Source organism: Aethalodelphis obliquidens, unplaced genomic scaffold, assembly GCF_003676395.1.
Source record: "Aethalodelphis obliquidens isolate GAN/ISIS:26980383/991018 unplaced genomic scaffold, ASM367639v1 scaffold124, whole genome shotgun sequence".
NCBI classification, from domain to species: domain Eukaryota; kingdom Metazoa; phylum Chordata; class Mammalia; order Artiodactyla; family Delphinidae; genus Aethalodelphis; species Aethalodelphis obliquidens.
Window position 1 is genome coordinate 881984 of NW_020838068.1, and position 26932 is coordinate 908915.

General features: G+C 47.0%; 1 protein-coding gene across 6 annotated transcripts in view; it reads left to right on the top strand.

Annotated features, from left to right (window-relative positions):
• The window catches only part of WDFY4 (WDFY family member 4), a 280103-nt gene that overhangs the window by 78623 nt on the left and 174548 nt on the right, over window positions 1-26932 (top strand). For all 6 annotated transcript variants that reach the window (XM_027098510.1, XM_027098511.1, XM_027098514.1 and 3 more), the window contains 10 exons: window positions 9089-9303; window positions 10500-10594; window positions 11539-11764; window positions 12187-12263; window positions 13316-13537; window positions 14179-14357; window positions 19257-19488; window positions 20544-20689; window positions 21736-21847; window positions 22558-22748. In XM_027098510.1, coding sequence (XP_026954311.1) covers window positions 9089-9303; window positions 10500-10594; window positions 11539-11764; window positions 12187-12263; window positions 13316-13537; window positions 14179-14357; window positions 19257-19488; window positions 20544-20689; window positions 21736-21847; window positions 22558-22748 — 1695 coding nt within the window. The remainder of the gene's footprint in view (window positions 1-9088; window positions 9304-10499; window positions 10595-11538; window positions 11765-12186; window positions 12264-13315; window positions 13538-14178; window positions 14358-19256; window positions 19489-20543; window positions 20690-21735; window positions 21848-22557; window positions 22749-26932) is intronic.

The following is a 26932-nucleotide window of genomic DNA, read 5'->3' on the forward strand; positions in this document are numbered from 1 at the left end:
CAAAAAAAAAAAAAAAAAAAAAAAAAAAGATGGACTGTGAGTTCCCACTCATCTCCCTTTAGGTGGGCCTGGTGATTCCCAGCATCCCTATACTCTTACCCACTTTACATCCCTCAGATGCTCTTCCTGCCTTATGGATGAGAAATTGATAGCTTTCCAAGGTACAGATATCATTTTAGAAGCAACAACTTAACTACTTACATGGGTCGTCTGGTTTATTTCTAATTGTGGCCACATTAAATTTGTTCTGTTCATGACCAAGAGGGGCTTTTTCCCTCTGCAAAATGCTAGCAGTGCGAGCTGCTCTTGGAAACAAATAATCCAGCTGAGTTTTTTTCCTCTTGTATCATCGCCAGTATTAACATTGGACTCTAGGAATTATATTGTGAATGTTGCTGTGCTAAGCACAAGGCAAAAGTGGAGTCCAGCTCAGTTCTCTTGGAGCTGAGTTGGCCGCTGGAAGAAGTAGCTGAGAAGAAAGGCCTTTTCTCTTTCTTTCTGGCATGCTCAGCAGCCATGAGGGGCTTGCTGTAGGGACGTGGCTCTGGGCTAGAACTCTGACCAGTAGTGGAGAGCTCTCTTGTCCCAGCACCACTGCACTTCCGTTCATGTCTTAGCAGAGGGTTATTTGCTCTGTGCATGACAATGGGAACTCAGAGGGTGGGAAGTCAGACCCAGTTTCACAGAGGTGGGACTCAGCCTGTGTCGGGGCCACCAATGTGATGGATATGAATAATTATGCAGCACCTCCTAGGTGCCACTGGGGATTCAGAGACCAATGCCACAGTAACACACAGTCTGAGTTTGAGGGTGGGTACTCAGACGAGTGGAGAAGATACTTAGATATTCTAACTGTAACAAAGGTTTGCCCACAGGGCCTTGGGGCAGAGGGGAGAGAAAGCCACACAGAGATGGGGACACTGGAGCCAGACTTTAAAGAAGAGACCTGTCTATGCCAGATCAGGTAGAGGAGGGTGGGACAAGACAACAGAGAGAGGTACACATGAAGATGCCCATGCGGGGACTTCAGATAGTTCAGCTGGGCGAGGATAGACCATGCGGGTAGAAAGGCAGTAAATGGGGCAGGAGAAGTAGGTTGAAGCCAAATCATGAGGGGCCTTGAGTACCATACACAGGCAGTTGCATTTTATTGGATTACCATCCTTTGTCGTTATCATCATCATCACTGCTGTGGTTAATGAGCACCCACTATATGAGGCTCTGAAGATGACAGATTTTGGTCAAATCTCTCTGCCACTTAACAGTCACAGAACCATGGGAAATTATCTAACCTCCACGACCCTTAATTTTCTTTGCTGCAGTATGGGGAGAATAATATCATCTTCCTCATGGCATTATTGTGCGGATCAGCTGAAGCAATGCAGGAGCACTTAACATGGCAAGCAGAACATACGAGGCACCATGGGAAACACTTGCTGACGGGTGTAGCTACTGCTATTAGTTGCCGAAACTTTACAAGCATTTTATCATTTGATCTTCATAATAACCCTGCAAGGTAGACATCAGTATTCCCACTTCACAGATGAGGACCTGAAACTTGTAGCACTTAAGTGCCAGAGTTAACATCATAGCTAGGTGGTGGATGTGCCTGATGGGAGGCTCCAGGACCTCCTGCCACTGCACCAAGTTGCCTTCCCTGTAGGGAGGTGGTAGCCGTGGGTGGGAGGCAGTTGGAAAGCAAGGACATGATCAGACCTGGGCATTAGAGAGACTGTTGTCTATAGTCAGTGTGCACCTCCCCTCACTGCTGGATGTGTTCCAGATTCTGCTACAATGGAAGCCTCCCACACAGTACGATGGGACAGAAAGAAGATCAGGCTCGGGCTGCATCTGTCAACTGATTTGCACCTCAATTTGGAAAGGGTGCCATTTTCTGGAATTAGCCTGTATTTCAAACACATTGAACTAATCATGTGGGTTTCAAATAGCTCAAGTATCGACAGCATTAATAGCCTTGGATGGCATTGTGCAAGGGCAAGCTATTTGAAAAGAGCCCTTTCTGTCCACAAGGAAATTGGCAAAGTAGGAGTCTTGTTTTATTAAATTACAACACATTAGAGATTTCAAATGTGTTGAATTTCTATGTTTCTTCTGCTCTTTCATTCTGACCCCATTCTTCCCCAAATATTTCTATTGTCCCTGGGAGGAAAAGTCTCAGATCCTGGTCAAAATCCAAGTGACTTCTTAGGGCAGCCTCTTAAATAGAACAAATGGACATAATCTTGCATGGAGATGAAGAGCATCAAAAGGAAGCTACAGTGGACATAGAATGATGGAGTGGAAGTTAAAGTTGATAGGGTGAGCTCTGGTCCAATTATCTGGCGACCTCTCCTCCAGTCCTTTACCATCGTTATTTCTATGACTTAACATGGGCCACTTCCTTTCCCTGCACCTCAATTTCAGCTACTCAGATTTGGCCTAGATCGCAGGGGTTGCAGACACAGTGTCCTGGGGCCAGAGTCGTAAAGTAAATGTGTAGGTGTAAACAGTAAGGAATGGTGAGACCTGTGGTCGTAGGGAAGTGTACTTGCCCTGCCTAGAGGTACTCACAATCTAGCTAGGGGGAAACAAGACAAAAGCAAAGCCAAACTACCCCCACCAAATAAAACACTTCTGTAGGCCATCAGTTTATGCCCCTTATGAGATACTGAGTTCCCTTCCTTATAATGAGTGCATGACTCAGTCTTAAAAACATGGGCTTTGAAGTAAGACCTGGGTTGGGGTGCCAGTTCTACCACTCACTGGCTATGTCACCTTAGGAAATTGATGTAACCTCTTCAGTCTCAGTATTCTCATAATAATATTTTCCCATTGAGAAGAGTAGTGGGAAGTATAGTTCGAGTGTCCTTAGGACTACCTGGCATGCAGTATGTGCTCTCATACCCCCTACCTTTCTCTTCTGGCTTTGGTACTCGATGTTCCTAGGACTCCGAGTCACAGTATATAAAATTTTAGAAATACAAAATGGAAGGTAATACATTTTAGGTATATTTCCAGCTGGCATTATACAATTGATAAATTAATTGATAAATACAAATGATAATTAATCAGGAACCTTACTGATACAAGGTAAGAAAAGAAGACTGCAACTAAAAGGGATTAATATTCTGAAAACACTTGCATCCTTTAAGGAAAAGTACTTTCGCAAATGCTGTTTCTGTTGACTCCCACCAAAAACATACCATTGAGGTAGGTATTTTCATTATTCTCATTTTAAAGCTAAGGAAACTGAGGCCCAGAGAAAGTAGCTAGCCCAAGTTTCCCGTTAGTTAGTGTCAAATCAACATGAGTACCTACTTCTGGGTAGATATTTGTGTGCCCTGTGCCCAGAAGATGAAGGAAGGGTAAATGTCTATTTGGAAGCTCAAAGCAACACACCGGGGCTGGAGTCACAGAATGCTTGGAAATGGATCTCTTATCTCTACAAGAGACTGTGGACTCTCTAGTCTTGTCTGAGGAATCTTCTCCAGACAGTCGTGTGTGGAGACCTGCTAACAACAGCAACAACAACACATCTGTTTAAAAAGTATATCTTAAAAGAGTTGTGTCAGCAATTTACTTTGGCCAAAGCAATAGAGATACTCAGGGTAAGTTAATCCCTCCTTCTCTGAGCTAACCGAGGATGCCCAAGCCACAGCGGGGAAGGGTTCTGGCTGGAAGCTGATGTTGGGTCTCACGGAGCCCACTGCTCACCTGACCTAGCTGTCGTGGAGTGAGGGGGTGTGTGTCCAAGGTGATGGAAACTCTTCGCAGATGTTTCAGGTTCCAGGCTGTGCAGGCATCCTCCTGGATGGATGTTTACAAGCTGATTTCCCTAGTGATGTCCTCATGCTCCATCTCAGGGCTGACCACAGGCTCAGGAAAGATCATTTCCCCTGCTGACCTGGCACTGTTTTCACTATTCTTCAACACTCACTTGGCACATCACCTTTTCTGACCACCTTCTCTGGTCCAGCGCACCTCCTATTTCCTAGAACACCTTGTGCCCTTGTGCTTGCACTTACTGGGCAGCTCTTGTGTTTGAGGCACAGGGATATGTGCTGGGGACACAAGGATGAGGAGCCATTGTCTCTGGCAGCAGTTCACAGTTCTTGGTAAATAGATAGATAGCTTGTCATAGTGTGGTGTTTATAATGATTCAGGTGTGGACACAGTGCTAGTTAGGAAGATCAGAAAAGTTTTCTTAGATGAGAGAACGTGTGAATTGTCTCTTTAATAAGTAGGACCTCAGCAAAGGGATGGGATTAGAAAGGACATTCTCAACTTTGAGCATCAGTCAAAAAGGTTATGGCGTATTCAGCAAAGGGTGAGGATGTTACTGGGGTAGAGTACACGGTGGACCAAAGGGGAGGTTGGGAAGTAAAGCTGGAAAGAGACAAATATTTTATTAATATAAGATCCTAGGCTTCTGTAACCAGGAAGTATTGGCCAAAATATGTATGTAATTTGTAAATTGTAAAAGAAGCAGAAGATTTAAAGCAGGCACCCACATGCATCTTGGTCTTCATTGCAAATCTATACAAGTACATCCAAGAAGCCATGCCTTTAGACATGGATTCTACTGATTCAATGGGATTTGGACCCTCTTACACCTAAACCAAGATCACAGACTCCCATGCCTATAAGGCCATGTGGGCACTGCAAACGAGTGTATTAGGCCGGTGGGGGCTGTGCACAATGGAAAGTTTATGCCCATATAAAGAAAGAGCTAATTCTAAGTAAGCAAAGATAAAAACCACAACGACTTGTCAAATAAAACACATCTTTACCTTGTCAGATAAAACACATCTTTACAAATAAAACACATATTTACCTGTGACATCCCAGAAGAGCAGAGGTCACTTAAAATGTATCATCTGTCTTCCAAAATCATCAAATAAAGAACATTTCAACCAAATTGGAATAAGTGACTAGTCCAAATTTGAGTAGCTCAGTGACAGTCCCTAGTTCTTTCTAAGTGTCTGGGGGAAGCAGATGCTGGTCATCTGATGGTTTTTAGTTCGGACTACATGATTAATGTCTAGAAGACACACTCTGGACTGATGTACTCATAGCCCACGCCTCCTTGGAGGGACCCACCCCACCAGGACCCAGCCCTCACTGGGCTCTGGGACCACCATATTAACCTGGACCAGGAGAGAAGGTGGGGGGTGGGAGAGAGATAAAGAAGATTAAACATCCACAGCTGGACAAGGACAGACTTGAGGACTCAGCTGCTAAGTGGAGAAGGCAGAAAACTCCTACAGGCGGCCCCGCACATCTCTCTGTGATAATTTGCCTTGTGGGTCCAGCCTGCTGATGACCCTGAGCGCTTACCACTGAGTCCTAATTGAACCACTATCCCCTTCCTGCATTGGAAGTAATGTGCGTTAGGAAAATCAATCCATTTGTAGGGGGAGAAACCAGACTGGTTTCCTGCTACTGCTCATATTTTCACTAAAACCCCATTTTACTGGAACCAACATTGAAAAAAACAGCACATTTTATTCAAAACAAGGCAATATTGGTATTGACAAAGCTGCAGCGATAATGAGGACGATCAATTTTCCCTCCTCCATTATGGGGTATTGAGCAATTTTGGAGTAAACTTGTAGCATCATTAGATAAGATCAGCATTTCTATGTCTCCTTTTTGAAAATTTTTTCTTTTTTTCTTTCTTTTTTGCATATTTAGATTTTAAGTATTCCTGCTCTGGTGAGGAAAAAAAAAAAGCAAAAACAACAACAAAAAGGAAAGCCAAAAGTCCCCAAAGCAATAAGTGAAGTGCTGGTAATAAAAATTGGAGGTTGTAGACATTTCTTTTTAATTCTTATTAATAATACATTGTGTTGTTATTTTTGCATCTTATTACATGCAGACTGTCTCCCCAACTTTCACCCCAAATTAAAAGACTGCAGTTACCAAATATTCCAAGTTCTGGGAGAGGGAGAGTTCTGGGCAAGAGGGTAGAAGCAGCTTTTCTGTTTTGAGAAGAGTGAAGAAGGAAGGCAGAGGTGCGGGCTCCTTGGATGTAGGAAGGGACACTTAGAGCATTGGAAGAAAGATTTGGGGAAGGGAGTCAGGAGGTTGGGGAGGTTTCTACATGGAAGAGCGTCTTAAAGTAAAAGACATGGAACTGTTTAGTGCAAATTAGATCTGACATTTCTTTCTTCTGTTTCTGGTCCCTGTTGGGTTATACATGTCCCTCTAGCATCTCAGGCTGGCTGTGCAGATACCACAGTGACAGGGAAGGGGATTGTCTTCATCCATTCGGGCCACTATAACAAAATACCATAGACCAGGTGGCTTACAAATAACAGAAATTTATTTCTCACAGTTCTGGAGGCTGGAAGTCCAAGATCATGGTGCTGGCAGATTCGGTGTTTGGTGAGGACCCACTTCCACACTCATGGCACTCTTCTCGCTGTGTCCTCACGTGGTGCAAGGGAGGAGGGAACTGTCTGGGGTCTCTTTCCTAAGGCCACTAATCCCATTCATGATGGCTCTGCCCTCAAGACCTAAGCATCTCTCAAAGGCCCCACCTCCAGATACCACCACACTGGGGGTTAGGTTTCAACGTATGAATTTGGTGGGGGGGAACACAAACAGTCCATTGCAGGGACCATGTTCTTTGAGTGATGAGATCTCTCCTTGACATCAGTGATGTTGACAGAGTGACAAAATCCTACCTGGGAGCAGCCCCCCTGAAACCATTCTAATGTAGTTTATATTTTAAACTAAAATTGAATAGTCTAAAATTTTAAGTCGTAAATATTACTGAAGATATTGTAATGATGGGAATTTCACTGAATGCCATCAGTTTGAGGCAGGAGCTATAGGCGTCATGCTTTTGGAAGGCGTGGGAGGATGGGAGGGTGAGCTGTGTGACCCCTTCCTTTTTTTTAAAAAAATTATTTATTTATTTTTGGCTGCGTTGGGTCTTTGTTGCTCCATGCGGGCTTTCTCTAGTTGTGGCGAGCGGGGGCTACTCTTCGTTGCTGTGCACGGGCTTCTCATTGCCGTGACTTCTCTTGTTGCAGAGCACAGGCTCTAGGCATGCGGGCTTCAGGAGTTGTGGTTGTGGCTCATGGGCTCTAGAGCGCAGGCTCAGCAGTTGTGGCACACGGGCTTCATTGCTCCGCGGCATGTGGGATCTTCCCACACCAGGGATCGAACCTGTGTACCCTGCCTTGGCAGGCGGATTCTTAACCACTGCACCACCAGGGAAGTCCCACCCCTTCCTTTTTAAAAAAATCTAGAAACTGATGACAAACACTGTAAATATGTTTCACCACACATTGTAGTCCTTGAAACACATGTGCTACAAAACTGTGTTCACAGCCTGAAGAAGAACATCATCTTACAAATTTCTATCCCTTAGTGATACAGACATATTCTTGACCATCTCTGGGCAGGGTGGCCTCGAATAACTACATGCACAGGGAGGTAGGTGATGGTAGAGCGAGGTGATTCTGAGTGTTGGGTCCAGAGTCCCAGAGTAAGTGCCTTTATGGTGACTCCTGGCTTTATGTTGGTAGACTAAGCTAGACATAATCTACATCACCATAGATACCTTTTCTTGAAACCAGAGACTAGGGCAAATGTGTGTAATATGAAAAGCAGGCTAGGGTCTCCGCTTGGGTTCCCCAAAGTGGAGCCCGAGACAGGGCTACAGGTGCATGGGATTTGTGGAGGGAGGGACTCAGAAGAAGGGAGGTGAGGGAAGCAGAGTGGTGCAGGGGAAGGAGCTGAGTGAGGACATGCTATCAGCTGAAGTCTAGCTTCAGCCTGAGCCTACAGGGTGGGGCTCTCAGCATGAATTGCACCACAGAGGCTGAAGGGCATGGCTTCATTGGCTGTAGTCTGGGGGCGATGTATATGTGTCTGTATTTATGTGCGCACACTTTTATGTATGTGTGTACGTGCATGTATGTGTACGTGTACACACATGTATGCATGCATGAACATACATATGGGGGTTACATAGCAGGGCAGCTACAACTTAGGGGAGCTTGACCTCCACAGGAGGGGCAGCTGTGATGGGTACACTAACCTGGAGAAGGACGTCCACTGCCGGAAAACTCCATTAAGATCTAACTGGTATCCTGGTCATTTCAGAGAGTCTTATACAAAGTAAAAGAAAATGTGGGCAGTCTTAAGAGTTTTTATGAAGAAAATTCCACCCCCCAATTTATATATCCGTGGAGGCTGGGAATTCCAGGGGTTTACCCTTTTATGAAGAAAGGAAGATTGTGAAAACAATGTATTGTATTTGGCTCAATACTGACTGAGCTGATTCTATGCACTTTATCCTATGGGCCTCAAGGACATAAAGATAGTGAAGTGAGTTGAAATCTAGTAGGAGGAAGATAAGAGGCCAGCTGTCTGTGTGTCTGAAAGTGCTTAGCAGAGAGAGATGGACAAAGGATGAGGGGTGCAGGGAGGTCTTCCCCGCTGGAGCCGTGACTTCAGGGGCTTGTATGGGCTGGTGTGGTTTGGCACGTGAAGGTGGAGTGGGCTGCAGCTGGGTGGGGCACCTACTGCAGGCTGGCACTCCCAGGAGGATTCCACCTTCTAGACTGGGGGCGCAAACTCAAACACAGAACTGTTGAGTGAGCGATGCCAGTGGGTAGGGGGTGAGTTGTGGGACCCGCTAGAGGGCATAGCCGCTGCCCAGCTCCCACTGCTTCTTGACAGACACAGGATGGCAAAGCAGCATGACCAGATCTTTCCACCTTTTGAGAGAGACCACAAGTCTGGACTTTTACGTGGACTCTCCAGGCTTTTAAAAATGTTAGCAGTTCAGAAACGGTTTAAACATGGTGCGGGTCAAGCACCACACGTCTCAGGCTGACGCAGCCTCTCGCTTGCCAGTTTGCAGTCTGTTTGAAGCTGTCTACCTGTTTGGCAGCTCCTGTGAGGAGGCCACATCTGAGAGGCCCAGGACAGACGGGGTGCAGTAAGAACAGGCTGTGAGGGCTAGTCTCCTCGCCCCACCACCAACTCGAGGCCTAGTGGGGAGCTTACCAAAGTGGCCCACGAAACATGCCGACCTCCGGGGCTCACTGCTTGCTTTGGTTACTCTTAGCTTTCCGAGGAGATCCAGTGCTCCGTGGCCAGTCACATCCAGTCCCTGGTGAAGTCGGAGAAGAACCGTCAGGTCATGTGTGAGGCGGGCATGCTCAGGACCCTTATGACCTACTGCCACCAGGCTCTGACCACCAGCAGCAGCCCCTTGCACTCGGGGCTCATCAGGATTTTTGAAAAGCTTGCTTCCCAAGCCATTGAACCAGACGTGTTAAGGTACCGTGTGCGGCACGTTAAATGCTGCCAAGCCCCTGGCGGCCACGCGAGTGCACAGGGGGCAGTAAGAGTGCCCCCTCCCCCTCCCCAGCAGTGGACACTGCAAGTCCAGGGAGGAGCCTTGGGTCTGCAACAGTGTGAGGCCCGCAGAGCGGACGTAGCCCCTCCCATGGAGCTGATGTTCTCGGGGAGAGGGATAATAAGCAAAGGGTCCTGCAGACAATACAGGACAGTGCTGGATGGGATGCTCAGTTCAGAGTGGGAGCTCTGAGGACCTGGGAGGACCAAAGTCGGGAGATTGGGTATAAAGAGGGGGACTTCAAGGGAGTGGCAGTGGCTGAGGCCTGTGGCCTGTGCAGTTCACCAGACCAGGTGAAGATACCCTGCTGAGAGGGGTGGAGGCTGTAGGGGCCTGACTGCCACGAGGCTAGACCACAGGGAGCTTTGCTGGTGTGACGGGCCGCGACTGGGCTCCCTACAAGGACGGGGACAGAGGCAGCACCACTGTGTCCTGTGGGGCCTTTGCACTGCAGCCCCTCCGTGAAGCCACATGTCTCCTGGAGAGCCACAGCAGGGAGAGAAGATGCACAAGGAGGAGCAGACACAGAAGACAGAAAAGCAGAGGAAAGAAAGGCTCTAGGAGGGAGGTCAGGGGTCTCTCAAGTACTTGTGGCCAGGCCACCCTGCCCTAGACAATGTAGGTGTAGGGACGGTGGTGCCCAGGGCCACAGGCCAGCTGGACCCCTGCTGACACACAGGACCAAGTGCAGAGGGACGAAAGGCAACCCCTCCAGCCAGCAGGCATGGGACCCAGGGGCCAGGCCAGCCTCTTTCCACCTCTAGCTGTGGGGCTGTCAGACAAGGCCACCGTGCTTAGTTCAGCTGATTAGTCAATTCCATTAGAAACTTAAAAACAAAGTATGACAAAGTTATTTTCCAACAAAACCCTTTTCCTCTTAAGGTCCTCACTGGTTAAGTCAAAAGCACTTAAATTCACCAGCTCTCTGGTCTGAGTGCCAGGTCAGGGATGCCCTGTTTCTGTATGGCCTGAGAAAAGGGTTTCCAGGCAGAGAGAGGAAGGCCTGGAGGGGGAGCCAGCGAGCTCTGGGACCTAGGACAGTGCTCAGATGAAGCTGGAGAAAATTTCTGCCTGCAAAATGTCTTCATTTGGTTCTCTTGTTTGTTATGATATTCAGACAGTTTCTAGGTTTTGGAATTGCTCCACCGCCATCGGCTGCAGCGGAAATCCTCCGTTCATCTCACGTACGTGGAGCGGACTCTGGATGCCCAGGTGAGGACAGAGGGAGGAGTAGGGGCAGGATAATGGGATTTAAAAGAGAATGTGCATTTCTCGTAAGGGATCCTTTACAACATATGGGAAGCAGACAGATTTAAAAATGATTTTGCCTGCTGCTCAATGGAGCAAATGAGGAAAAAGCAGAAGGATCAGATCGGTGGTCCCCAGATAAAGACCAGATATGGAAGGAGGGAGACCCCTACCCCCATACGAGATGGTGATGATGAGTGTGTACTTGACCCCTTTGGTCCTGGAGCACAGAAACCTTCATGTCACAGCGCGTGCAAGAGTACCCAGCGCTGCCCCTGGGCAGAGGAACAGTGTCAGCTTTCTGCACAGCTCACAGCTCAGGGGGCAGTTAGGAGGTCAGGAGAACAAAGGATTGGCCTGGTACCTGGAAAGATGCTGGTCCAGGGAACCAGCTTGGAGAAAAGAAGGACATGGGCATTCTGCATATAAGATTGCATAGGACATTGAGGCAAGGAGGCCCAATTGAAAAGCAAGGATGGAGAGTCAGGCTTGAGCCGGCAGCCAGAGGTGGGAGACAGAGCTTTCGAGGAGACAGCCTGGTGTGAAAGAGAGTGTGGAGGCCAGAGAACCAAGACAAAGCCGCGGTGAGCGACGGCCAACGGGGCAAGCCAGTGACAGCAACAGAAAACCTGTATTGGAAAGGGGTGGGGGCCACGACAGAATTAAAGTGAGAAGAAGTTTCTAGGTGGAGCAGGTTGTCACAATAGTTCCGTGTTATCAAAATCAGCAGAGAGCCCAGGTGGGAGGGCCAGTGGAGGGCCCAGGAGGACACCCTCAGGGTTGGGAACGGCATGGTACTCTGCAGAGCCCTCCTTCGGGGCTGTGGCAGAAATGTGGGGGCTGTTGTCAGAAGAGGGGCAGGAATGGTTTGAGCAAAGACACAGCTCTTCTCCTGCCTGCTGCCCTAGGGTCACAGGCAGTGACACCGGTGCCTGCTGAGGATCCCCTGGACACCAGCCCTCGCTCCGCAGTCACACAGGCCCGCAGGCCCTCAGGGCCATCCCAGGGCTCAACCACCGCCCTTCAGACAGCACTGAGCCTCATCTCCATGACCTCCCCACGCAACCTGCAGCCTCAGAGGGCAGCCCTGGCTCCATCCTTCGTGGAATTTGACATGTCTGCGGAAGGTTATGGGTATGACAGGCTTTCATATACTTGAAATACACTATTAATTTCCCAGTACCTTGGGTGAATTATAATATTGATTACAAAAGTGTAGTTCCCATCGTCTCTCACCCTCAGCTGTGGAAAATATCTGGGTCATGGACACCCTGTCTTCTCAGTGGCTTCTTAGAGGCAGTGTCCCCAGCTGTCTTGGGCCAGGACCCTCTCATTCCCCTGGTGTGTCTGCATTCACGTGCAGTGTGGACTGCCCTCCCCTCTAGCCTCCAGAGCAGATTCCTTTCTTAGGGTCATGGCGCCAGCATCAGCTGCTTTCTGTCCTCGGGGCCTCATGGTCTAGGAGGGAGTGAGACCCCTGCAGAAGGACAGAGGGGGAAACCTCACGCCAGAGGTTGGCTTGCGGTTCAATGATCTGAGACACTTTCCTGTTCCAGCTGTTTGTTTATTCCAACCCTGTCTACGGTGATGGGAACCAGCACTGAATACTCGGTCTCTGGAGGGATTGGGACAGGTAGGTGCTTCCCCGGGGGTTTAGCTTGCTGAGGTCCCCTCCCCGACCTGGGAGGAAGTCCTTGGGGAGCCTTGATTTCAGATTTCCACTTGGCATTTCCAGAAGGCGTGAGTCTTCCTCTTGGTCCCGCTTGTCCCGTTGGTCATGCCTGCCTTGGGGCAGGGATGTTCTGTTCACTGTGCATCCCAAGGACCCAGCCCATGGCTCTGCACAGAGCGGGGGCTCTGTTAGCACTGATGGGCTCGGTGGGTGAGTTGGTGGCTGAGCCTGGCTTTGATGCATTTTGTCAGTGATTGACAGAGGCTGAAATGGACACCTCACCCCACCTTACGGCTCTCTCTAGAGAAGAATATGAGTTCTTTGCTGATGGCCATCCAGTCTTTGGCTCACGTGGGGATCGACTGGGCCTTGGCATGCTTTGTACAGTGCTGCACTCAGCTGAAAACCAGGCACCCCTTGTTAGGAGAGCCAGGGTCTGAGTTTCTATGGGAGGGTAGGTGCTCAGGAGCTATTACATTTACGGCCCATCGACGCAGGGTTCCAAGCCTGATTCTGCCCATTCGGTGAAGGCAGTGGGCCCTGCCTGTTCCACCAACCCTGTTACAGGGTGGGAGGGCATGGGTTTCCCTAGAGTGGAATATTCCCCAGGCAAGGCTTAGCCAAGCTAGGCCGGGGTCCTCTGCCCCACGTAGCACATGGCCTGGCTTTAGACCAGCTGACCTGTGGGCCACATGATGACGGATCTCAGGGGTGTGTCACGTCTCCGCCCCCTTGGAAAGGCAGAATGGAATAATAGGTGGGCCAGCATTGGAGAGAGGCTTCGAGGATCTAGGTTCAAGTGCTGGAGGGAATATGCCTTATTGCTGCAAGTATGAATAAGGAGACAAGAGCATCCTCCTGCGTGGGGTCATTGTAAAATAGGTGTGAGTCGGGTGGGGCACAGTGCTAGCACACAGTAGGGCCACCCCTGAGCTGAGCCAGAGCCACAGGGAGTCTAGACAGGCTTCCGCAGCAGGACAAAGCCTAAGGGCGTGCTTGTGTTCTGACCCCAGGCGCTGCCAGGTCCTTCCCTCCGCCAGGGGGCCTGACCTTTTCCTGCTGGTTCCTGATCAGCAGGCACAGCTCAGTCACGGAGGGCCACCCGCTGCGCTTCCTGACCGTGGTACGCCACCTGGCCAGGACCGAGCAGCCCTTCGTCTGCTTCTCCGTCACCCTCTGCCCGGAAGACCTCTCCTTGGTTGTGTCTACAGAAGAGAAAGAGCTTCAGCCCCTGGGTAAGCTTTCACCCACCCTTGGGAGAAGTGGGGCTGAGTCAGCAGCTCTTGGCCCAAGAGCCAGGGGGACCGGCCCTCCCTCAGTTGTACAGGTGGCTGCTCCTGGCTCTGCCTCAAAGAGCTCAGCTTGGCTCTCCAAGCTCACCTGCCAGCGATGGCCTGAACTGGCCTGAGCTGGCCAAGGCCAGGGTATTATGGCTACGCCTGTCCTTGTGCGCCCCGTTTCATAGTGAGACATTGACACTGGAAGGCCCAGGGTTTGGCCTGGCATCCTTTACACACAGCACAGCTGCCTAGGCTCCTTCCCTCGCAGGTATTTGCCACCCTGTGTGCATCACTGTGGAGGCAGCAGTCTAGTGAGGGGTAGACCCTGCAGCCTGGCTCCTGGGCTTGAACTCTGGCTCTGCAACCTTAGGCAAGTTACCTAACCTCTTTGTGCCTCAGGATGGTAACATGGAAATCACGATAGTGCCTACCTCAGTGCCTGGCACAGAGCAAGAGCTCCAGCAATGACAGCTGCCGTTGTCAATATTCTGTGGCGGGGGGACTCGGCATTGGCTCCACGGGCACAAGGCCCGCTTCTGCTGGGTTGCTGCTCTCTGACACTGCAGGCGTGGTCTGGTGTTTGTGTTCTCTTCCAGATGTCATGGAACCCGAGGGTGACCCTGAGCCTTCTGCGGGACGCCAGCTTCGGGTCAGGTGTGGCCAGATGCTGGCCTGTGCTCAGTGGCACCACCTGGCTGTGGTTGTCACCAAGGAGATGAAAAGGAATTGTACTGTTTCCACCTATCTGGATGGACAGGTCATCGGCTCAGCTAAGGTAAGATGGTTTTCCTCAGTTGTACTTGCCCCATGGCCATGCCTCCCTGCCACACCACCCTGGAGTGGCCTCAGTTCTTTGCTTTCTTTTGGCAGCAGCGTTGGTATCTAATGAAACCCCCTTGCTGTCCAGAACACCTGGCTGAGCTTAGGCATAAAAAGAACACCTTTAGATGATGGTCACACAACCAGGGCAGAAACTAAAACATGGAAATGAGAATAGTCATGACAGCTACGATTATAAGAATAATCATAAGAGAATAGAAATCTCCAGAATGAACAGAACAAGGCTTCTCACATTTTAAGGTGTGAATTCCCCAGGGGGCTCTGAGCAGGACCCAAGGTTCTACCTTTCTAAGAGGCTCTTTGGTGAATCTAATGCAGCCAGTCTGCGTGCTACACTTAGCAGCAAGACACAGGGACTTGCAAAGACACCAACATGTCTTGCCAGATTTAGAGCAGGAGTGATGAGGAAAGGACGGTCCCCTGCTTAGAGAAGGTAATAGAATGTGAACACACAGCTGGAGGAAGCGTCTCCTCACTGTCATTTAGAGACACCTGAGGTCCTAGGGCATAAGGGAGAGGAAGCTGGGAGATGAAGACTGGCAGGCGTGCTCCAGCGACTACTGTCAGAGGTCCCCAAAGAAGCCAGAGACAGAAGGACCCAGGAGACCACAGAGGGCAGGTGCAGCCAGATTTTCACCCAGGTTCCAGAGACAGCATCTCAACCTAGGCTACGTCCTTGAATCTTTTGGGAAGTCTTTTAAAAGTTCTCTTGCGTAGGCTATACCCCAGATTAAATACAGCAGAATGTCTGTGAGTGGGGTAATTTGGTGATGTTTTCAGAGTTTCCCAAGTGATTCCAATATTAAGCCAGAATGGAGAACTTGAAATTAATAGGGTTTCCCATTTCAGTAGTTTGACATTTGGGGCCCGATCATTCTTTGCTGTGGGGTCCTATTCTGTGTATATTAGAACACTTAGCAGCATCTGTGCCCCACCAAAGATGCTATAGCATCTCCTTCTGCCCAGCTGTGACCACCAAAAATGTCTCTAGACATTTCCAAATGTCTTGATGGGGGAGGGCAAAATCGCCCAGGTTGAGAATCATTAGGTTAGAACAACCTAAATTCTGTGGAACACCTGAAGATGAATTTGATGCTATCTTCTGGTAAATGTCTTATCAAAAAAAGCAGTGGTAACCAGAAAGATTCACCAGGAGCGTGACAAAGGTCCTTCAAAACATAAAGTTAACTTTTTTCTTAAATCATTAACAATTCCTTCCCTCCCTCCCTTCCTTCCCTCATTAAATATTTATTGGACACCTACTAGGTGTTAGGAATTGTTCATGCCTACCAGCCAGATACCTCCAGGAGCATGCATATAGTACAAAACAAGAGTTACATTTATTAAGCTTGCTGTAGCAAGAGACTACTTACCCCATTGGGTAATAAGGACTTAGGAGGAGCTAATAGGATTTGGGCTCATTTTAGGTGAGTTTTTGGGAGGGTTCGAAGAAGTGGAGGTCAGTCTGTTCTGACTTGGGTGCTGTCAGAAAGGCAATTTGGTGTCTGTGTATGTTCAGAACTTTTTTTCAGGAGGTAGGAGGAATGGGGCAGGGCTTGAGCTGTCAGTGGAGAAGGAGCAGTGGTCACTCAACGTTAGCCAGGATGGAAAGTGTGGTCACATTTGTGGTTTCCCAGTGTCTTTGTTTTTCATCTGTTTAGGCATAATTACAGAGTGGACTAGTTTGGGTCCTCTTTCACAGAATATGTTGGCATTCTCTCTTGTTTCATAGAATAGGTTGTGTTCTGTGAACTAGATCATGTACCTTGAGGCTAAGAGGCTTGTCCTATTGCTATTTGGAACTTGCTTGCACCTAGCACAGGACTGGCATACAGAAAGCATGCAATAAACACTTGATGAATTGCACTGAATTTATAGCCGCAAGGAGTAACATGGACCGGCTGATGGTATTGTTTAGTGAATTGGTACATGGATGAACATCCAACCCCGTGGGACCAGCTAAACCAGATTCAGTCAGCAGGGAGGGTGGAAGTGGTATGATGCTATGGAATATGCCAAAATAGGCCATGGAGAATGGCCAAGGGCCGAGTCTGACAGAGTTGACTTTCCAAGATGATTTCGACAAGTCCGGTCAGAATCAGCAAGTGAAATTTAATCGGGATAAACATAAAGGTCTGTGTTTAGACGCAGGTGACAGTTGGGCAAGAACAAAATGGGCTTTGGTTGGGGATAACCTAGTGAAAGAGCTGTTCTCAAATGTTAGAGCCTTTGCTTTTATTTCCAAGGGAAGTCAAGTTCAACTGTGAAAGGTGGGGAGTGTGTTAACAGCTTGAATTGAGCAAAATGATTTGGGAGCAATCTGAGACATCTTATGTCTATAAATCAATCTGAATAGTGCAGGGAGTATACACGGTAGGAATCTGAGAAGAAGGGGACAAGGTGGATTGGGGGGTGGGGCATCTTTATCAGGTGGGAGAAAAAGTCTCTGCCTACAAGGATGGGAAAGGGGAGAGAGAGCACAGTAGACCTCACTCTAGGTAGGCTTGACAGCTTGGAAAAACTTGGTTTGTTTTTATTTGAAAGTCTTATTTAATTGGTAGGGATAAAAAGAATATTTCTGAAATTATATAACCTCTTATTTAAAAAATATGTATTTATATACATATTCATGTATAATTTTGTAGTCATTATAAAAATAATATAAACACATTTTGAAATAACTGAAAAATAAAGAAGAAAGATTACCTACATTCCTTCTACCTTACCATCATTTTTAGTTTCTTTCAGTTTTTATTCCTTTAATAAAATAGTTGTGACTTTATTGTATAAAACGTTTTATATACTACTTAGTTAACACTATCATTTTAAAATGTTTTATCTACGTGGGCTATGAAACTATTATTTTTGAATTTCTGATAATCTGTTAACTATTTCTTTTATCGAAAATTTTGAGAAAATTTTTGAGAAAATTGTAGGCTAACATTTAGTGGTAAGAAAGAGATTGACTAAGTACCACTGGTGGTGCAGTGGTTGAGAGTCCGCCTGCTGATGCAGGGGACACGGGTTCGTGCCCCGGTCCGGGAAGATCCCGCATGCCGCGGAGCGGCTAGGCCCGTTAGCCATGGCTGCAGAGCCTGTGCTCCGCAACGGGAGAGGCCACAACAGTGAGAGGCCCACGTACCGCAAAAAAAAAAAAAAAGAAAGAAAGAAAGAAATCTTGTGTACCTTTCATCCAGTTTACTCCAATGGTAATATCTTGCAAAACTATAGAATATCACAGCCAAGATATTGACATTGATACAATCTGCTAATTCATTCAGATTTCCCCAGTTTTACTTGTACTCGTGTGTATTTAGTTCCATACAATTTTATCACATTTGTATGTTCTTGCATCCACTGCTCCCACCAAGATACAGAACATTTCCATCACCACAAGGGTCTCTTTTGTTGTATTTTTATAACTACCACCACCACCCACCCACACCCCCTCCCAATCCCTGTCCCTAAACTTGGCAACCAGTGAGCTAAAATGTTGTCATTTAAAAGATGTGGTTATATCTATGGAATCATACAGTATGTGATATTTAGGATTAGATTTGTATTCAGCGTAATTCTCTGGAAATTTATCTTAGTTGTTGTATGTGTCAGTAGTTCATCCCTTTTTTATTGCTGAATAGTATTCCATATACTCAGATATGGATATGTAACCATTTACCCACTGAAGGACATCGGAGGTGTTCCCAGTTTGGAGATGTTACAAATAAAGCTGCTATGTACATTTACGTACAGGTTTTTGTGTGAGCTTAAGTCTTCATTTCTCTGGGTTAAATACCTAAGCGTCTAATTGCTGGGTCCTATGGTAAGTGCATGTTTAGTTTTATAAGAAGCTGCCACAATATTTTTCCATAGCGACTGTGCCATTTTCCATCCCCACCAGCAATGGATGAATCGTCCCGTTTCTCTGCATCTGGTGATGTCACTCTCTTTTAATTAGCCATTCTGATAGGTGTGTAGTGATGATATCTCTTGTTTTTAATTTGCATTTCCTTAATGGCTAATGAGATTGAACATCCTCTCATGCGCTTATTTGCAACTTGTATATCCTCTTTAGTGATGTCTTATGCACGTGTTTCACTCATTTTCTAATTGGATTGTTGGTTTTTTACTGTTGAATTTTAAGAGTTTATCTAAATATTTTAGATACCCGTCCTTTGTTAGATATGTAATTTGTAAATAATTTCTCCTAATCTATAGCTTGCTTTTCATCCTCTTTCATATGGGATTTTGCAGAGCAAAAAAGTATTTAATTTTCTTGTGAGCAGTTACAGTTTCTGCATGTTCTTTGTTAGTGTATAGAATGCAATCGATCTTTGTGTGTTGATCATATATCCTGTGACCTTGCTGAACTCAGGTGTTAGTTCTAGGAAGTATCTTTTTTTTTGGTAGATTCTTTGGAATTTTCTACATGGACATACCATCTGCAAATAGAGACAGTTTTATTTCTTCCTTTCCAGCCTGTAATTATTTCTAGTACGTAAAACTTAACTAAGGTACCAATATTGGACATTTAAGTTCTTTGTGAAATGACTGGGAAGAAAAAGATGAACCTTTTAGTGGCACTTTATAGTTCTTATCAAATTTGTTTCCAAAGGCACAGTGTCAGTTTTTTACTCCCACCAGCATTTTATAAACTGTTTGGTGCACTGTTTCTCAGCTTTGAGAGTTATCTTTGTAATGTTTTTAGATAAAACAAGTTTTCACTTTGAGAGAAGAAGAAGGTACATCATTTTATATTTTATGTGTTTGTTTGATTAATTCTGAGGTTAAACACCTCCCATCTACATCACCCCCCCCAACCTTTTTATGTTAACAGATGTTGTACATTCAGGCCTTACCAGGACCATTCCTTTCAATGGATCCATCTTCATTTGTGGATGTTTATGGATATATTGCTACCCCTCAAGTTTGGAAACAAAAGTCATTATTAATATGGCGTCTGGGCCCTGCGTACCTCTTCGAAGAAGCCATCTCAATGGAAACTCTGGAAGTTATTAACAAACTTGGCCCAAGATACTGTGGTAACTTCCAAGCTGTGCATGCCCAAGGTATGGGGTGTTTTGATTTATAATGATCTTGCCGATACTATTTTTTAAATGGCCATTCAGTTATTTATAGCTTATTTATAAAGAATAAACTCAGCACAGGCCAGTCATTAGGGAAAACCTCTGTAATTGGATCATTACATATTTACAATCCAATAGAAAATGTCAGAAAAGGAAATGACAATCTCCTTTAGATTTCAGTTCCAACACACATAATGGAGGAAAGTGGGTGGGTAATACCATCAGCAAAGAAAGGGGGAAGAGAGTGAGATAAATCAGTTACATTCCTTTTAATGAAGAAGCTTTTTAACTAAAGTATACTGTTGTCTTCAATTATTAAACAGGCAGACAAAACACCCACATTTTCATTATTGATTGTTGGCTGTTCAAGCAGGGAGCATAGCTCTCTGTGCTCTGTCAAGTCAACGGGGTCAGCTCCCATCTGGGAAGAATGATAAATGAATCTATGTATGGAAGGCTTCGTGCCTGGTGAAGGGCGATTGAGTGCTCTGGAGTGTTTCTGTCTCCAGGCTCCATGTCTTCTTTGATCTTCATTTCCTCTGGCAAAGGGCACTGGCCAGAACAATGTGAGGAGGTCAGGTCCAGAGCCGAAGTTTCATCAACTCTCTGTTCACACCATGCTTCTCAAGTGCCACATGTGGCTCTCCTTGACTCAGCGACCTGGGCACTCATGCCAAAGGATGTGTTTACCATGTACATGCAGCTCATTGAAACCCTTAGGGCTTTCGGCCCAGCATTTTGGGAGCGAGGTTACATTCTCGATAGGTGTCTCAAGCTTTAGTAATTTTATACTTGGAACGCCTTTATTTTTATAGTAGGATTAATATTGTGAGATTTCTCTACAGTTTTCTGTGTGTCAGAAATCACAGGTAGGGGCAAAACATGTAATATATAACATACAATGTAACAACATATAGCAACTACAAACATTCCTCAGTGATGACTTCGCCATGTAGCAGTAGATACTTACTCTTCTGAGGCTTAATTTCCTACTCAGTAAAGTGAGAATAGAAATAACTGAAGATGTGTTATTTTAGGAGAGGACCCTTGTATGGAAGTGATGCCCCTGGTTGCAGAGGAAAGGGTTTCCTTTGGCCTTCATATAGCCAGCTCCTCCATCACCAGCGTTGCAGACATCAGAAACGCATACAATGAGGTGGACAGCCGCCTGATTGCCAAAGAGGTATGCCCTCTAACTTCACTTGCTGCTCCGTTTTGGAATCACGATCTCATGGCTTCCTTCAGCTTTCAGTGATTAAGTGAATACTAATTCACGTTTGTGCATGTGTAGACAGTTACACACAGGCGTGCTTCCCACTTCATATGTTAAAATATTTCATGACGCCCGCCCATTCGCATCCCACAAGACTAAACCTCTTATTTCTGAGAAGAAAGTAGGTGTTCTTCGTTTTCCTTGGTAGAGCAAGAACAAATGGAATATTTATAAAGCCTCTGTAACACTGGGAACACTACTGAGCTTCCCTTTTCTGGGTGCTACTAACCCCCCAACATTGCAGAATATTCTTTGAATCACTGTGTTTATGCAAACAACAAACTTGCAAAACAGCAAGCAGACATGCTTATAGATGAAGATGCCATTAGACTTCCTGTTTCCTAATTCCTGCATAAAGAGCTCTTTTGCTTACTGCTGATGAATTCGGGCTGATTTGTTTACGTTCTCTCCACCCTCACAGACAAAAGGCCCCTTCCCTTTACTGAGACGGCAGGATCAGGGGTTAAGCCCTGTTGAGCACCAAAGCTGTGCCTTACCAGCACAGAACCTTCTGCTGGAGGAGACCAGGGTCCCTGTCTTCCTGGCCGTCTGAGACTGGTGATACCAGGGCTTGCAGAGCTAGATGACCCTAGATCGGGAAGGAGGCAGCTCTGGCCTTCACAGCACCGTTCCACCTCCAGTGTCCTCAGGTCCTTCCTGCTCTCATCAGCTCCTCACTGTGAGCATTTGTTTACACTAGTGAGCATGCGGGACACTGGTGGCGCAGTTGTATAACCGAAGTTGCTCCCTTATGATTAAGCCAGAGCCTGGGAGGCAGGACACGGGAACCTGAATTTTGGCTTCAGTCCCTCTGACGTTGGTTCAGTTATTATTCATTCACTGACTTACACTTACGGAGTGCCAGGCCTGTGGGTGCCTGCCCTCCAGGAGCTCATGAACAAGACCTCCTCCTTCCCAGGAAGGTTTCTTGGATTAATTGTTACCAATTTCTCTAGATGAACATTTCATCCCGCAACAATGCCACGCCTGTGTTCTTGCTAAGAAATTGTGCTAGTCACCTCTCGGGTTCTCTTCGAACCATTGGAGCCGTGGCCATAGGCCAATTAGGTATGAACTTTTACTGCTATTTGGGAAGAAGGGTTGTGGCCATCATCGCTTGTGCAGCCTGGAATTCTGGAGCGGCAGGCAGGACTGAGAGGGCTGAGGAGCTGGAACAGTGAGTGCGAGAGTTGGGAGTTAATCTCACCAGAGAGTTAGCCTCCCTGCAGAGGTCAGTTCACTTTGCTGCATCTGACAACGGGTCGTGAACTCGCTACTAACCGGGCTGGCGTCTGTGCACAGTGGAGTGAGTACAGTGGGGCCTCTGAGCAGAGGCAATGGTTGTGGTTGTTTGGGTGAAAACAACAGCCAGCGACTGTTGGTTGCCTTGCAATCAGGCAGGAGCAAAGCCATGAACTGATGCAAGGGTCCAACGTTGCAGATCTAGAGGGCAGACAAGAGCCAGAAGTTGTCAGAGCAGCCAGCAAACTGAGGCTCAGAGGGCAGCTGGCTCATCCGGCACTCTGGACTGAGACGGAGGGTGGAGGTCTGAAATCCCTTGGGCTGTTTCAGCCTTCTGTGACCCAGAAAGGACTCAGCACAGGATTTCTCATTGACCTAAAAGTTTCAAAGCCCCTACTTTTCCTCCCAGCCTGTCCTGTGCACAGGCCCCCCCGCTGTGAGTGGAGGATGTTCCTGACAGCTCTTGCATGGTGCCGCGGGAACTTCCACTGCAGTGAAGCTGTAGTATACTCAGGAATGCCCTTTGTCCCACACAGGGGTAAGGGTGTTCCACTCCAGCCCTGCTGCCAGCAGCCTGGACTTCATCGGTGGCCCTGCCATCCTCCTGGGCCTCATTTCCTTAGCAACAGATGACCACACCTTGTACGCGGCCGTGAAAGTCCTGCACTCGGTCCTGACCAGCAATGTTATGTGTGATCGCCTGATGCAGCTCATCTGTGGGTACCAGGTAATCCCACCCTCACATCTGAGCCTGCAGTGCCCCCCCTGCAGGGAGCTGGCATCCCCGAGGAACAGGGAGGAGGCTTGCTGGCCCAAGTGGACATTCCCACTAGCATGACTTTTGGAGAAGGGAAACTGAAGGTCCCTGGGTCCTGAGACCAGTGTCACCAGAGCAGAGGGCCAGGTGACAGCCAGCCAGAGAGGGGCTCTGATCAGGATGGGGATGCTCACCTGTCTGCAGCTGCCGGCACCTTTCACTGATGAATTCAGGAATCATTTGTGATCCCCCCACTTCGCATCTAGCATGATGGCTAAGAGCCTAGACCATAGAACTAGAATGCTGCGTTTGAATTGAGCCTCTGCCTAACTTACTACTTAACCTTGCCTGAGTCCTGAGTTATTAACCCTCTCTGTCTCGGTTCTCCACCTGCACAATATGATCTATCATATCTCCTGTATCTATCATATCTCCTGTATCATGAGGACTAGATGATTTAATACAAGTGAAGGGCTTAGAATTATGTCTGGCCCAGAGTAAGTGCCCTAGAAATGTTGGCCATCTTTAGTTCTTAATCTCTCTGTGCTTCAGTTCTCCTCTGTGTAAAATGGGAATAATAGCAACACCTATTTTGTAGGACTGTGATAACTGAGTTAGTATATGCTGAGTGCTTAGACATGTGCCTGCTCAGAGTAACTGCCGTGTGTGTGCACTGTGATTGTTATTGCTATTTACTGTTCATAATGTCAGATGAGTTGTAGACACTGTCCTTCAGGAATGCCCTGCCTGGCTGGGAAGCAGCCAAGAAAGGACTCATGCAGGGCAGGAATAGGGTCAAAGCCTAGACAAGGTCACTGGGGCACAGAGGCTGCAGTTTCCTCCTGGGCACAGTGGGGGCAGGGGGAGGGCCTCCCTGTCTCTTCGGCCCCCGAGTCAGGGTCTGAGAAGAAAGCTGTATGGTGTCACGTCAGGCACACCCCCTCTCACCTGGACTGCTGTGCCACAGCCAGACAGCAGCCCCTTCCTCCTGCCTCTCCCTCAAGGTCCACTGATGCCAGTCACAGTTCTACATTATAGACCTGATGACACCTCTGCCTCGTGCAAACCCTTCAGACACGTCCGGTCGTTGATACAATATCCCAACTCCTAAAGGCCTTTCTAACTGGCTACCAACCTGTCCTTCCAGCCCCACCTCCCACCCGGGCAACGTTTCATACCCTACACTCCTGTGTCCTCAAATCCCGTGTGGTCATGGATCACTAAACACATAGTGTGACCCTGTGTTCCTGTGCCCACGGTTTGTTGATCATTTTTCCCAGGCACATTCCTTCTTGTTTTCCCAGGTCGAGCTCCAGTGGCAAGGGGTACATCTCCCCTGACCCCTGCACTGCCCGTGTGGTCGTCTCCCGGCCTCTGTGGCACTGTGTGTATGCCCAGGTCTAACTGCTCTCATGCAGTGCTGTGATAATCACTCTGCTCATCTCCATCAGACTGTAATGGTCTAAAGCGCTGGGCTTTTCTTGTTCTTTGCCAGTGTATTACTGAGACCAGAAAGACTCAGTAAATATCTGGGGAATAAATGAATGTGTGTGGCCAGATTTATATCAAAATGCAAGTATTGAGGCTCCTGGTATATAACAGTTTTCTCTGATTATATTGTTAAAGGCAGTAGTAGTGGGATTTGTCCCAGTTCAGCACATGGATGTCCGCTCTGGCTAGGGATTTTAATAATTACTGTGAGCATTTCTAAGGAGGTCCAAAGCAGTCCCTGCTCTCGTGGGTAGACCTAGAAGGATAAAATAGGACGAATACCAGAATAATTTTAGTACAAATCAAATGCAACAAGTGTCCGAGATTCTCTTCCAGAGCTACCACGGTCTCCGTGACCCAGTGGTTACCCTCCATCTCCCAGAACCCTGGAGCTCCTAAGAGCTGGGCCCTGTTGTGTTCACCGTTGTCTCCTCGCTGCCCACTGCAGGGCCCGGCACGTCGTGAGTTCTCAGTGAGCGCTTGTCGCAGGAATGCACTGCCTTGGGAGTGTTAACGTGCTCCAGGGCTGCCGAGGTGGCCGCGTCACACTTGGCAGAGGAGTCACAAAGAGCTTCTGTAAAAAGAAAGGGGATCGGAGAAGGCCTAGAGGACTGGACTGGACTGGCTGAGTTTTTCACAAAGAGATGGTAGAGGCAAAAAGTGGCCCTTGAATGGAATCTGTTTACTCAACTCATAGTGACTGAGCACCTCCTAAGAGCCAGGCACAGTGTCAGGCTAGAGATACAGATGAATAAATGGGTTTAGTCCCTCCCTCCATGGAAATTTCTGTGTGACTCAGTCTGTTTAGGCTGCTATAAAAGATACCATAGATGGGGTGGGTTAACAGCCACAGAAATTTATTTCTGAGAGTGCTATAGAGTGAGAAATCCAAGACCACGGTGCTGGCAGATTCGGTGTCTGGTGAGGACCTACTTCCTGTTTCATAGACAACCATCTTTCTGCTGTGTCCTCACATGGCAGAAAAGATGAAGGAGCTCTCAGGGGTCTATTTTATAAGGATACTAATCCCACTCACGAGAGCTCCATCCTTACGACCTAATCATCTCCCAAAGGCCCTGCCTCCTAATACCATCATACGGGCAATTAGGTTTCAATATATAAATTTTGAGGCGATACAGTCAGCCTACAACATTGTCTGATGAGGTAGAGAGAAAAATATTATCACGAGACAAGGACTCCCAAATAGTTTGAGTAAAGAACCCATCAGATTCAGAGATTCGTTGTACCTTTACATGTGAAGGCAGAAGAAAAAATTTTAAAACTCTTATGGCTTACAGTAGAAATATTTCAAAAATTTATGTATTTAGGGAAAGAGATAGTGGTAGAGAGGTGGGAAATGGCAGGTTTGAGTAAAGAAACAAGATTATTATTATTATTTTTTGCCTTCCCTGACTACTCTCTATAAAACAGAACCCTCATCTCTTTTTAGACACATTTTCTTGCTTTGTTTCTTCCTAATGTGCATGCCTGTTTGGCATGTTGTATATGTACTTGTTGCCATGTTTGTGGTCTGTTTTGCCCCTAGACACAAGCCCCATGAGGACAGGACTGGGTTTGCTTGTTCATTGTTGCATCCTAAGAGCACATGGTAGACAGTAAGTGTTCAGTAATGATTTTTGGAATGAATCAGTGAATGAAAACAAGGGTCTTCAATTAACTGGCTGGCTCAGGAGTGGATTTAATCATTTTTTAGACGTTTACTCTGTATTCATCTGTTGGTTTGCTGATTGGAGAGCATAACCCTTCCTATCTGTTATTTCTATCAAACTTATTTATCATCCTCTTGTCAGACTAGGTGACATCCAGCCAAGTTTTATAAGATGGATTTTCATAACATGGTAAAGATGGAGGATGGTGTTCTAGATTAACATTATGAACACTTAAGGGATCCAAGATGGGTTCCTCGACATGGCTGGGAGGAAAGTACAATTGCAGGCAGGTGCACAGCCTAGATGGAGACGGAGGGAAGGGTCAGAGCCCTGCCACTCCAAGGAGCATGGATCTTATCTCAGAGGTGATGAGTAACCATTCATAGGCTTAGAACAGGGAAGTGGAATGAATGATGCTTTAGAATGACATTTGACACCTGTGTGGAAGATGGTTTGAAGGGTCAAGATCGGAGACTGGATAGAATCCAACATGATGTGAGACTGCATCCCGGATCTGGGGAGACTTGGAGTCTTTGTGAGCAGTCTTGGCATGTAGCATATGAAAACAGCCAGTGCTGTGCACCCAGAGCACTGCCAACAGGAAGGAATAAGACATTTGGGACATGCTAAGTGTGAGGTGACTGTGAGACATCAAAGGTAAAATATCAGGTGGGATACCCAGCTCTGGAGTTCAGAAGGGCGTGCTTGGTGGGAGGTATAGATGTGAGAGTCATTAATAGCATCATGACGGTATTTAATCTAAGGAAATTGATGAAATAGCCAAAGAAAAGGAGTAGTGAAAGGAGAGAAGAGGACAAAGGAGGAAGCAGTGGGGAACTAACCAGGTAGAGCTTGGAAATATGATGAAAACCCAACAAGGGAGGTTGAGAGGGAAGAAGGAAGAGAAAACAAAGAAATGCTTTGCCAAAGAATTTGAAAAATAAAGTGTTTTGAGAAGGTGGGCATAGTCAAACAATGCTAGATGCTGATAAA